At 38.0% G+C, this 14,362-nt stretch overlaps 1 protein-coding gene across 2 annotated transcripts in view; it reads right to left on the bottom strand.

The window, feature by feature from the left end:
• Positions 1 to 11,314, bottom strand: part of LOC139454147 (neural-cadherin-like) — a 54,802-nt gene extending 43,488 nt beyond the window's left edge. The window contains exon 1 of one of the 2 annotated variants that reach the window (XM_071235675.1): positions 10,334 to 11,314. In XM_071235675.1, the coding sequence (XP_071091776.1) occupies positions 10,334 to 10,790 (457 nt within the window). In that variant the 5' untranslated portion in view covers positions 10,791 to 11,314. The remainder of the gene's footprint in view (positions 1 to 10,333) is intronic. The other variant, XM_071235674.1, reaches the window with a different exon arrangement.
• Positions 11,315 to 14,362: the final 3,048 nt, after the last annotated feature.

Genomic DNA, 14,362 nt, shown 5'->3' with positions numbered 1-14,362 from the left:
TTCAATAATAGATTGCACAGGTGCATGTTTTATTTAGCTAAATCGAGCCATGAAGTATATTAGTGGTACAGTGGTCCCTCGCAATGATGTATATCATTTCAAGTTTAATGCAAACTTAGACTGAACATCCCTGACGCAGAAGAAGCATCAAACAAACTTAGAACTGTTTTAACGGTCACTGGATTTCACATATTGCTAATGTTCTGCTTTCTCATCTAAAATTATTAGTGTCTTGAAAATCACTATTACACACAAATGAATGAGAACATCTTCTCAGATATCTTCATTAATGAAAACCACAAAACCATATAAATGTAAATTATGTATGTCTGTATGTCTGTATATATGTATATATGAATCATAATGTCTTGTCTTTTAAAATTGCATCTGTCCCGTAATGGAACATTACTGGAATAAACATCATATTATCTTATATTATCTTATCTTATCTTATACACAAATTTCAATGACAGGACATATCCATTGTTGGCCATTAAAAGTATGCACCACCTCAACAATGTAAACAGAGGAAAATAATTGTACAAAAGTCATCAAACTCAAATTCTTGCCCCCAGTGAACAAGACCTGTCATTGCTGATGTGACATTATCCTGATTCTAAATCCTTCATGTGTCTGCAGGGAAGCAGAGTCTTCCAATCCCACGCTGTATCTGTCATTCATTGTCATTATCTAGACCTGTCATTGCCTACACTGCTTCCTCCACGGGGAAACCGTGCGCTAGCTGCAACACCAAGGTGACATACCTTGCTGAGTTCCAAGGCCTACTCCTTTCATTAGACCAAAAAGTGAAGACCCACAAAAATAATAACCACACTAATTCATGGACAAACTACAATCAACCATAGCAGGATCACTATCTGTGGTGCAATCTACTTCAGCGTACAACGCTGCTGATAAAGAATATCGGATGTGAATATCTGATTAAATTTGTCAGTCTGCGAACCCCATAAAAGCAGTGCCGAGAGCTAACTTGAAGAGTGAAATAAAAACTATTGCAGTGAGTGAGTTGGGAGTAAACAGCAAAACATATTGGAAAACATATCATCTGACGGATTGAAGTCATGAGCGTAGTCATACTTAGAGCTACAGATAAGCAGCGTATTTGCGTAAAATCCCCCCCCCCCCCAAAAAAAAATAAATAATTTTCAAATCCCAATAACTTTCAATTACTTGCGTACAGATACGCATGTATTATATGAAAAACTCAAATGTATAAACACATGATACAAACAGCAAATACCCAAATGAAGTTTTTTCAGCATGCATAGAAAGGAGCTTATTTCCGAAACACAATTACGAGCTAATTTACTTTCCGAGTCAAGCCTATATATTTAGAACCGTTATATACCATGCATACATCTAAAACATTATTTCATGTTTTTTAAATCTTAAAATTTTCACTAATTTGGGGAAAAGCCCAATAGAGTGATGACTAGATGAGTGAAAAAATATTGGTTACCCAATGAAAAATGTAATAACCCAGTTAAAATAGAAACCCTAAAAACTCAATTGCTCAAAATGTTATCTGGAGTTCTGATCCTGTCTAACATGTCTAATGTAGAACATCTTACCAAGGCAAGTGCATTAACTGACTATAAAAAGTCCAGTTTCCTCCTTTGTCAGTTAACGCCCTTGCCTCAGGAAGATGTTCTACATGAGACTTAAAACAGTTTGCTATAGTCAGCAAATTTCAAAAGTAGAATGACGTAAGGCCTCCCAATGGGAACTTCCCATCTGAGGAATGCCCTGTTTTGTCTATTCTACCAAGTCTGTCAGTCTCAGAAATGTATTAAGTTTCCTGTTATTCAATACTGCTCTCAATAGCTAGACATGTTCAGGCAAATCAGATTTATTGCATGCTGTGGAAGGTCTCGGTGGATCCTGGTGACAAGGCCAGAGGACCACTTGAATACAAGGCCAGAGGACCACTTGAATACAAGGCCAGAGGACCACTTGAGTACAAGGCCAGAGGACCACTTAAATACAAGGCCAGAGGACCACTTAAATAAAAGGCCAGAGGACCACTTGAATACAAGGCCAGAGGACCACTTGAATACAAGGCCAGAGGACCACTTGAGTACAAGGCCAGAGGACCACTTGAATACAAGGCCAGAGGACCACTTAAATAAAAGGCCAGAGGACCACTTGAATACAAGGCCAGAGGACCACTTGAATACAAGGCCAGAGGACCACTTGAATACAAGGCCAGAGGACCACTTAAATACAAGGCCACAGCCAATCACTGGATTTTGATACAGATCATATCCCGATTCACTTGCAAAACAAATTGTACCACATTACACATAGACCACTACACTTTAGTTTCAGGATGAATTATTGATGAAAATAGGAAATCAACAAATGAAGTTGCCTACCAACTGATCATGGTCTCGAATGGTACTATAGTAAAGAAATAATTAAAAAGCAAGTTATTATATGTGAAATGGACAAAGTCATGAAGTACCTGTCTCCCATTAATGACAAAACACATTACACAACATGAAACAAGATTTACACCATGTTAATTCACCAATGCTTTTTATGGAAATGATAATGCACTTCTTGTCGTTTGAGTCCTACAGCTAACCAGTCACTGGCCAAGGGGGCCAGGTTGTTCTAGGGGAGATAACGAAGGTCATGTCACATTCCTGCAGCGCCCTGGAGACAGCTAGCCACTTAACATGTTCAACATTCTTTGTGGGGGCCTCTTACGTGAATGTTCAAAAATAGTACTTGGTCTCACGGATTATCAAACTTTGTCTCTTATCTACTACAACATTACAGATTAACACAACCACCTGAGCCTGGTAATCAGTTGGGCCTAAGTGAATCGTGATTTTGTTCCAATATGGCGGAAAGTTCACTTCGGCCGTTCGTGGCTGCTTATTTTCCAAAACATTCTAAACGATTCTAGGGTTATCAGAAACATTTTAGAACGATCATTGGTGATTTCATAAAAGACAGATACCTGTGATCACTAGTATGCTATTTTGGAAATTCATTTCTCCGAGTAAATATCAGAAATTTAGATTTCAAAACATACTGTAAATAACGCTGTGAATGGTGATTTAGTAATGTGTAAAAAATGGCAGGATGTACCTAATTTTCAGAGGTCATTTTCAGTAATTTTACTTTGCCTATAATGACAGTGGATGATATCACAGAACAGGGAATTTCCCACAGAATTCAAAACAATGAACTGTATTTGGGTGAGGGAAGTATGTTGAATTTGTTTTGGACTTCAACATGTGTTCAAAGTGAGGGTTGAAGGGGAGGGACATATATATCCCTCTGGCATCAAGGGGGTTCATTATCTCTATCCATTAACAATACATCCAAACAACTTTGCCTTCCACCATCAGAGCTAAAGTAATGACAAGTAATTAAGCAATGGAAACACAAATTGATCAATATTGCCAAGCACCAAAAACAAGGAATATTCTGTTGTTCTAACTCATTCATAACACATCACCAACTTAACTCCACCAAACATGCATTCCCACCAACAATCTCTTCATCAAAATAAAATGTTTACACCAAAAACTGGAGTTTGAACTGTCACTAATCCCAATAAGAATGAGCATGACTGAAAATGCTGGGCATAATAAACACTGATAAACGGTTGTGCATCTGTTCCACTGCAAGGTCATTTGTCTAGAAGAAGTAGTAGCAGCAGCAATTGTGATTGATCAAACAGTCTCCCCTGTCAGGCACATTGACAAACTGAGGCCAGGAATTCTACGATCAATACAGCATCTAGGCGCAGGAATTAGAGTAATCATGAAATGTGGTCTGCAGCAGACAGGTTCCGACCAAGCTGAGCATCGGTCCGAGATTCAACTTCAGTGGCCGAGGAGGAGACAGCACTAACAGAAGAGGATTGATCAGACATGATGGACTGGTGCCCTTGTCATTCTGCTTTGTATGCTGCACGTGGGACTACATCTTAAACACTAGTAACATGGACAATGTCAAATAGGAACTGATACGAACATTAGAATCCTAGTTTACAAATAATATGATTAATATGGAACATGCTCTTGGTCAATGCGAGGTTCCTCAAATCTGTCAATGTCAAAGTAAGTAATTTATTATTACAGTCATATCACAGCAGCCTGAAGGTAGTCAAGTCTCCAACAATAAACCAGTGGTTGATAGCATGAGCAACAATTCACAGTATGATTACACACAGTCAGACACTCATGGAATAGGAACCCACCCAATCCCTAATCTGGCTGCTGTAACCATGCTCACAACCTATGCCAATTATTGTCCTCAAATGTCCATGAAAGTAATAAGCAAAAACAACCATGAGTTCCACGGACAAATGCTCTGGTGGTGTTCATGCTAAACTGTGTTCTACCTGAATATTACAATAATTGCATACAAACTACATGAAATAGAAAGAAAAAATCAGGCTCTTGCCAGAAATCTTGATATACCTGCACATTCCCTAAATCAGCAAATCTAAAAATTGGCCAAGACAAAATAAAAATGGATCAATTTAAATACTGATTAATACCAAACAAATACAAAAATGTTTAACATCAAACATGATACAAAGTACACTGAACACAACTAAGACGTCCAAGGATTCCTCTGGTTTACTGACCTTGTTAATGACACTGAATCAATTATTGACAGTTAGGCAACAATACCAGGCTCCAGACACTGTCTGACTGCATCACATGAAACATTCACAACCAACATTAGCAACAAGGACCTAGTGTACTGTACTGACGGCCATGGATGCATTACATGCTAAAAACAGGTTTTATTGCATTTCCTGAGACATTATGCAAACACAAAGAGGACCTTCAGTGTATTCACATATAATTACAGACACCTGCTGCTTCAATGACTGGCCATTGAAAACATTAATGTATACTTATTCTGAAGAATTATCATTGTGCAGATGGTTATGCCAAACTATTATTGTTTGATAGGTCAAACATTCTAGAATAATCAATAGCCATTACTGATGTCACTGATGTCACATTCTACCAGTTCTTCACTCATCTCATACATGTTAAACAAGGCAAAGTAGTGAATGCAGGATGAAACTTCAAGTCCTCATGATTTGCAAAACAAGGAATACATATACATATATATATGCATGTCTTCAACATTGTTGAAAAGATCAGATTTATATTTAATCACCCCTTTGGTCACAATACAACATATGTATATTTTACACCAAGAATGCTGAACAGTGTTGCAGGTTGCTACTGCAGATGTGAAATATTCTTCATAACCTCACTGACGGTGTCATACATCCTTTGAACATCCTCAAACATGTTCAACAACAAATTGCCAATGCTGCTCATCGTGAAAGTGTTTACAGCCCGCTGGATATATTACAGACCCCTGAATGTGTGGGTCAACATGGTCAAGTGACCAAGTACCTGTGAAGCTGAAACATGGGGAGCTATCTCAGGAATATATGGGGATACAAACATCTTACGGATAGATCCAAGACCAGGACTCCACGGTAATCTGAAGCACACTGTCAGAACTACTACTAGTCATGCACCATGACTGTGGTATATATATATTTTATGAAAAAAAATGTATAGAAATGTATACAAAAGCAAGTCTAGCCAGCTCTAGCTAGCTCTATGAAATCAGCATTGGGAAAACTATTTTTTTTATTTTTAGAGTCAATGCATGGTCAAGAAGGGTATTGCGTAATATAAGATTTCATAGACTAAATGTTAGTCTATGCCAGTACTTCTGATCTCAGTTTTCAATTGTCTGTTCTGTGTCTACATAATACATAGCAACCATGCAGACAATCTGATGTTAAAGCCTTCACATTAGTTGGAAGTCAACATGCACCTAGAAATGACACACCTTCCTCTAATACAAATGGAGTACAGCACACACACCCTGAGTGTATGCGTTAGCACATTTACACGCCTCTATCTCCCTACAGTAGGCAATCTACACCCCAGTGTGAAGGGAGGAAGGCCTCAACATGCTTCACTAGAAATATATTGATGTCCTGTCTCTCAAACTCCAGCAGTGTGTTCAAAGACCTAAAACAGATCAATATCTGACTAGAATGTTGACTCACACCTACTAAGTGGAGTAGGAAGAACACTACTGCACTGCTCCCAGTCTACTCTCCTTTGTCAGGTGTGTCATTACAACACACACAATAAACACCAACATCTGGCGCTGCTGATTCACTGGGACATGTGACAGCAGTCTGCTTTTGATACATACATGACTAGGCTTTGATAACAATACTGTCATATTCACGTCAAAACATAACTGCTAGTTATGATGACCTGCTTACATGTAGTCTCATCGAACATGTCTGATACAACACATGCATCTTTCTTACATGCATCAGTTTATTTTGCTTGAAAAAATATCGGTAGAATGATAGTCTCTTTAATTCTTTTTTAATCAACTAATCCTAGATAGCAAGCAATTTCATTTAAACATTATTTCACAATAGGTTTGATTGTGATGTTTTCATGGTAATATGTGTACAAGTCTCGTAGTCAGTCATACAGACCCTGAAACAAATATATCCAATATGGCCCATGCAAGTCTAAAATGTTTGGCAAGTCTAAATTACTGCAGTATCTGAAAATGAAGAAAGTCTCTGGGCTCCTTTTTATTATATTTCAAACTATAATTTAACAATTGTTTTTTCTTTAAAATATGTTCCATTACAGAGACTAGATGTTAGTCTACAGGTCTTGTTGATGATCAAGATCATTAATGTACATAACAAATGAGCGACTAACACGACCTCTACCAAAAGTATTTCCTTTAGCACACGTACAAGTTTGATTTATGAAGCAGTGTAATATTTTGATACTGCCCCTGCAAACAGTTTTCAGCCTACTTTAATAACCATAAATAAGGATAAGTAAATAGGACATATGTTGCCTCACATGAGAAATGTAGTACAATTTATCTATATACTCCTGCCCTTCTCATGACACAACAATAAAACACACTATGTGCAGGTGCTCATCCCTCATCAATGTAAATCACATAATTGCAGCATTTATCTTGCAGGTTTCGTCGATACACGATCCAAAGATTTCACTGCCTTTCTTATCAAGACTTGACAATACGGAGTGATGTGGAGGTGATTTGTCAAAAGCAGATCCCGAAAGCTAGTTTTCTAACACTGATGATTAGTTTCATAGAGACATGCTTCCTCTCTGCTATACCAGAGTAATCGTTTGCAACATGTACAAGCCATTAGTTTCATTTAATCAGGTCCTAGCTGGCAAAAACAGCTTTCTTTTATGTTGTTACTGAGATTGATCATATAAACCTGGCTATGAGAAAGTGATCTTAGTGCAAATTCCTTCAAGTCCTGAAGCAAATTTATTACGAGAAAATGAAGCCTTTGGGATTAACGTGACACCAGTGACCTCAGAAATATTATTCTTCGTCTCTTCACATTAGGGGGCTTATCTCAAGTCTGCTGCTGCCCAGTGGGAAGCTTTAGCTGAGAAACAATACAAAGTGACAACAATCTTGTTAGACAAAGAAACATACTCAAGGAGAATGAAGGCCACACAGGGTACATCATGATACTCAACATGGGGCTGAACAGGATACACCGTGCGATAGCTTCAAATTGCATTCGGCATCACTTCCTTCAATTTTGAAAAGTGAGGGGAAAAATGGAGTTTGGCTTCTTTTTTTCTTCTGACATGCATCAATCATGTTCTTACACAGATCTTTTCTAACCTTCTGGCTAGTTATGGCCCTGTGTAATTCATTAGCAACACTTTCAAAATGACACTTTTACAAAAGAAAAAGAAGACTTTAGGAATACAGTCTGCATTATTGTTTCCAGTAAGGCAATGCCAAACTATTTTACTTTGTTTGCAGGAAATTCTTTTGGAAATGTTAGATACAGGAGAAAAAAAGGAATGGAGGGAAAAAGGGAATTTGTTTAAGGGTTACAATCTTCTTGCCAACAGACAGCAAATTTTCACAGGGACAGTCTATGCCATTGCAATTCAATATTGAAGGAAGCCATAATAGAGATGGTAGTCACCACAAAGATTTCCATTATCTACAGAAGTCAGTGAAATGAATGTTTATCAGCTTATCAAAGACAAAACTTCACAAGCCATCTTGTTTTGAAGTGCCCGTATTCACAACACTGACTTTCAATTATTTCAATTTGAAAGTTACCAAGATGTGCAAATGGGTTGAAATATAAACATTTTTCAGTGTTCATGGCTTTCTTCAGGCGCATGAAACTGTTTCTATCGGAACATTTTTGCTGTTTACTTTGTCAAAAGCACTACAGTGCTTCAGGGCACTAACCGAGTTACCGTCAGTCATGACAATTATACCCTTGACAAGGTTACTGGACCTTCAACAATTGTCACTTGACAGAATACCAGAAGAAATGGTAACAAGAAATATTAAAATGTACGAAAACAACTATATTTGGTTTTTGGCCTTACAGGTTTTTTTTACGTTTACCGCCATAATAAATATGGATTCTCGAAACACACAATCAGATAAGCTGTTGGTAGAGAATTGGCCAAAAGCTAGAAGGATTTCATACTGATAACGGCAATGAATTGAATTTAGAGCAGCCCCTCTTACTTGAAATAAAAAAAACCATCTAGGTGAAGCACATTTTATATTTTCAAGTGGTTTCTTTTCACAATTTGTGAAAAACTTGATCGACAGGTTCCATAAACAAATAGATGGTCTGACCTAAACAAAACAGTTAAAATATATCTTGTAGACTTATTTCTTCTTGTGCTGTGCTAACGATTATTAATCTTATTATTGTCACCTGCAGTTCAGAGATATAAGTAATTAAAAAAAAGGTTGTCTTAGTCAGGTTAATGTTGGACATTCTTTAATTTCTTTTTCCATTGTCCTCTTTGGATATTGTAATAAGCCATGTATCATGGATACAAAATACCTATTCCTTCAGAGAAAATCGTGAATTCAATAACTATCTTGAGGACATATTCTATCAGATCACCCTCACTAATCTGTTGAAAAAACTGGTCATGATGTCAGCGACTACACAAGGATTTGAAAACGTAGCCTATTTTTCCAATCCTGTTTCTTCCTTGTCACCAATCAATTCTACTAATTTACTGGATGTTTTGGTATAATGAATTGAAAGAAATGAATGATTCAAAACATTGATCGTGGGTACACCTCGCCTCATTCAATACCAATAGCCAGGACTTTGTTACAGTAGTAACCAGGACTTTGTTACAGTAGTAACAAACTTGGTCGACAGGAAACACCACCTTTAGTTTTATAGCCTAAGCAGAGACTGTCCAGCCATGATCAGATAATGACTACAATGAACTTAAAAGGCTTTGGCTTGCACCAGTTCTGGCATCTGACCTCCTTCCTGTTTATCCAAACCCTTAAAAGCTTGCCCAGGTCAAATCTTATGCCCAATTCACTGTAAGGGGCACCTGCAAAGATCCCCACCTATTCCTGCCTAAGCCAATACCTGCTGCTTCTACACATCACTGAGTACTTCGCTACCACTGCCAAGCACCTGCAGTTGAACATAAATAAATAGAGCACTACAAGCAATACTATACTGCTTAGAAGTCACTGTAGAAAATGTAGTCCTATTACAGGACACGCAGAACAATAAGGATAACTTATATGAAACATTGATTTATGTCTGTGTTTTCCCTGATTGTGACCGCTAATCTAAAGACTGACATTTTATTTCACTACAAATGAAAGGCTTTGTCAGTCAGTGAAATTAACATTATGTGTTACTAGGGAGTATGATGCCAGCATATCAATATTATGAATTGGCAGTTGTTGAACAGGTATTGCAAAAAAGAGGGAGGGGCCATGCTACCATGAATCATCAAAAAGCTACATTCTTTAATCAATTTAGTGTCTCATTAAGGTTACATTTTTTTAAAGAGTATGTTTCTGAATATATCTTGTACAGATTCCATTAGGTGGAGCGAGAAATTGTTTAGCTTATACAACATTTTTCATGATTTGTTGTAATCAAGATGTTTGGTTTCCCCCAAAAAATCCATTTTTCAAGCAAAACAACATCCCTATTCAAGCAAAAAAATTACATCCCATGCATGTAACTTGTCATTGTTCGTGACATGAAAGAAAACATTCCTGGGGGTGCTGAAAACAACTTTACATTTAATCTTAAACATGCAATAATCACCGTCAACGGTGTACAGGTGTTTAGTTGTGACATTCTACCATGTTTCATGAATGACGTACATGATATTTTATTATATAATACATCTAAGTATACACATTTTTCAAAAGAGATTCTATGGATAATATACGTTACCTGTGATGTTATTTTGGTTTGTTGCTTTGATAACGAGCTGAATGCTCCGTTGTGTATCGTCTTCATAATCAAATGTTCTACCAGGCTTCAACGCCACATTTCCAGATGTACTACCCACAGTGAACATATCAACTGTGGACGAAACAATCTCAAATGTATGGGGACCGTTAACCTGTGTGCTTAGTTGGAAAATTGGTTCAGTAAAAGTGATATTTTCGGCTAGAGTCCTTTGGAAAGCAAGTGTCGCATCTCGCTTCACTCGTTCGTGGTATGGTCTGGATCTGGCGTGACGGTGATGTGTCAAATAAGGGCTTATTTCGGAATTGAAATCCACATCTTGCATATATATGATATTGTGATCCTGAGAACGTAATCCATGGATTGAGCTCACAAAGACCAGAAAGGAATGTAGGAGAATCGCTGCTTTGCAGACGCATCGGTTCATGGAAGCCGCCATGTTTGTCAAGGTGAGCGACGCTCACAGAAAACGAGATCGGTGTTTCCAATTAAAAAACCTATAACATTCACAACCTCTAGAAACAAAAAACCTCATACATGGTCAGCAGTTAGCATGGATAAGCCAGCATCCACTGACGAACACACATGTAATTTCACAATCTTGGTATAAACGGCTGAGGTTTTCTCCTTTGAATCGAAAATTAGAATCCAGACGAGTCGAGGTATCCCCTCCGCTCCGCACTTTGTCTTGCGTTATCCCAACGTACAATAATCCACAACTTTCCGAATTTCCATTCACCTCTTCCCAATCACAGTCCTTTCTTCGTGTGGTGATTCGGATCTATCTACCTTTCTCACTCCATTACTCACTCTTCTGTTATCTGTCCCCTGCTTCCTGTTCGAACATAGCGGAGGGAATGTGATGGCTGTTCTATTCCCCTCCCTCTTCGTGTGCTACCGGCGATTTGAAAAAACCAGTCCGTTTTGAGATGCAATGTAGCACACGAGACTAGTATAAAGAAAATGTGTTTATGACGATGGTAACACTGATATATATACGTATGTTGCAAAGGTTCGGGACCTTACAAGCGTTCACCCGTTTCGTGTTGAACGAGGGGGGTAACAGTAACAGCCCATTTTTGTAAATACTTCTCTTCAACCAATGCGGGCGTGGGCAGTCTGATGTCATGCGCACCTTTGATGTGACATACCTGTGCGATTACTCTGTCGAATTAGAACTCTAAAATTATCGAACATATTAGAACCGATAGTGCTACAAACCTTTAGGTATGTGAATGAAAAGATTGATTTTAGTTCGTGTATTAATTTGAAATTAACGTTAAATGAAAGTGACTGTAAGCAATGACACCTGTAAGCTTGAAAAACAAGATGGCGTCATTTTCCATTTATGGAAAATTAGGGCACGACGCTTTGAAAGGTGAAATAATAAACCGACACTGGCAATGTTCAATGAATCAGCATATACATTCGCGGCATTAATCCATTTGACTGTTTTGTTACTGGCCAGACGTACATGTTTCAACGGTCTTGTTTGGGTGTGTATTTAGCAATCAAAACTAGGGATAGGTTTAGCGACATAATTGGTTTACCTTGCGTATTGAATGTAAATTATGAAGTTTGTTTTGTGATTTGGGACAAATGGTTTGTTGTTGTTTGACAAGGGAATTAAAAAGAGAAACGACTACTGCTTGTCTGACTCATTGATCTAGATTGAAAACAAAGCATCGTTTCAGATAGACAATTTGTGTTATGTATTGTGTTCAGAATTGTTATAACTAACAAACGATAGGAATGACTACATTTTTATTTGCGTGTGGATTCATTGAGCCTTTGAGAAATGTTTTATCTAAACAAACATTACTAGCAAAGATACCTAGGGTAAAACATGTTCTGTTAATGTTGCTTACACTCTTTAGATAATGTAAATATGAAAAAAGAATAAACTAAATAATTGAATATATATCTATATATCTTCTTTATTTATATTGTATTTATCTTAACCATTTTTACAGAGCATTCGTATTCTTATGCTGACAATGACGATTTTTTGATAATTTGTTCGATTTATAATTATCGTTACCTTTCGCTTTATTTATTTATTTTTTTATCCCACGAAAGGTATGAAATTAACTGACCATCATCTAGGTTGATAAACCGGTACGCTGGGTGTAATCTACAGCTCCTCTGTCAAAAATACTGATTGATCTGGTCGAATGATTTATCTTTCTTGTGATAACCAATTACTCTAACCGGAGTATAATGTATAGAAATGGATTTTGGTGCAGATAAAGTATAAACATGCAATTGCATTTATAAAGCATTAGCACGGTATAACTTAAGGTTAATGGTGCCATTTGAACAGTATCACGTCCACGTTTAGATATATGTCGAACACATCAGTGTGTTTTAGAAACGTTTACAAGTATTACAAAGCCATGGATATAAAATAAGGATTATTTATAAAAAAAACCCGATTACTTTCAAACTTATACATTCTTGGGTAGCAGGATATTTCATACACAAATGTTACTTCGCGTTCTGTTTCGCGCTGGGATTCTGTTTCAATAAACAATCTTTATGGTTGAGTGACCATTCTAAGAAATGCCTTTGAAACAATTCGTTGAGTGCTGTTTCAATAAACAATCTTTATGGTTGAGTGTCCATTCTAAGAAATGCCTATGAAACAATTCGTTGAGTGCTCAACAATCCATGTGGTTGAGAGATCTCGGATTAGAATCCGCTCCTCTTAATTTCTTTGATTTAGTTTGAGAAGTGAGGGGTGGCCCAGTCGTCTAATGCGCCGCGATTCGCTGTGCAGAGTTGCGTCCCTTGGGCACGCCAGAAACCTATGATTGTGGGTTCGATTCCCGGTTCGCCCCGATTATGTTTCTAGGTTTGTCAGCACCATACCCGTGCTCGTGGGTTTCACCCAAGTGGTAAACGTCTGAGACCTGCCTCACTTCGGGCTTTCCTCCAACATCCAGCTGACACGCCGCGATATAACTGGAATAGTGTAAAAAGCGGTGTTAAACCCTACTCACTCACTCAAATGAGAAGTCACACTGGGGAAATGAAAAAAAGACAATTTGTAGTTTAAATATGTTTTATTACACTCACATCATTCAAGATACTTTTAATGACATGTATTGTTAAACAATTAGCCATACTTCTTCAAAGGTAAAAGAAGTAGAGAACAAAACACGAGCTTTTATGGATGTCGAGTTTTAACTTTTGGACTGGCACATTGATTTTATTTTGTATTTTAGCTTCCCGTTATCTAGATCTACGTTGCAGGAGTATGGCGAATACAATAAAGATAATAAGAGTGAATTTACATTGTTGCTGTTAAACACACACATGGCGCCAGATTTGTTTGTACGGCATATATATTTCAGGTCAAGCACGAGGGAGGCACGGGTGGCCCACTTGTCTTAGGCGCCGCAATTCGCTATGCAGAGTTCGACTCCCGGTTCGCCCCGATAATGTGTCTAGGTTTGTCAGCACCATACCTGTGCTCGTGGGTTTCACCGAAGTGGTAAAGGTCTAAGACCTGCATCACTTCAAGTTGGACCCGTGAAGATTCGGGGTAGAATAGGTCTTCAGCAACCCACGCTTGCCCTAAAAGGCGACTATGCTTGTCGTGGGAGACGACTAACGGGATCGGGAGGTCAGGATCGCTAACTTGGTTGATGCATGTCATCGATCCCAATTGCTTGGATCGATGCTCATGATGCAAGTCACTGGATTGTCTGGTCCGCAGTCGATTATTTACAGACCGCCATCATAAAGTTGCTGAGTGCGGCGTTTAACAAAAAAAAACAACCCTCAAAAAACCCCATCAATTTGACACGCCGTGATATAATTGTAATACTGTTCAAAACGGCGTTAAACCAACCCCCTCACTAACTCCCTCAAGTTCGAAGGTCGAAGTACCAGAGCCGAAACTAGAATATTCCCACTGCCTAATTGTGTTGTGATATCCTCACATAGGGGGTTGATGTGGAAACTATGCATTTGTTTGTTTGTTGTTGTCTGGAGGACTATCAGTAA

Source organism: Haliotis cracherodii, unplaced genomic scaffold (genome assembly GCF_022045235.1).
Source record: "Haliotis cracherodii isolate W230 unplaced genomic scaffold, xgHalCrac1.p SCAF_10, whole genome shotgun sequence".
In the NCBI taxonomy this organism is placed as follows: Eukaryota; Metazoa; Mollusca; class Gastropoda; order Lepetellida; family Haliotidae; genus Haliotis; species Haliotis cracherodii.
This window is presented reverse-complemented; position numbering and strand designations above follow the sequence as displayed.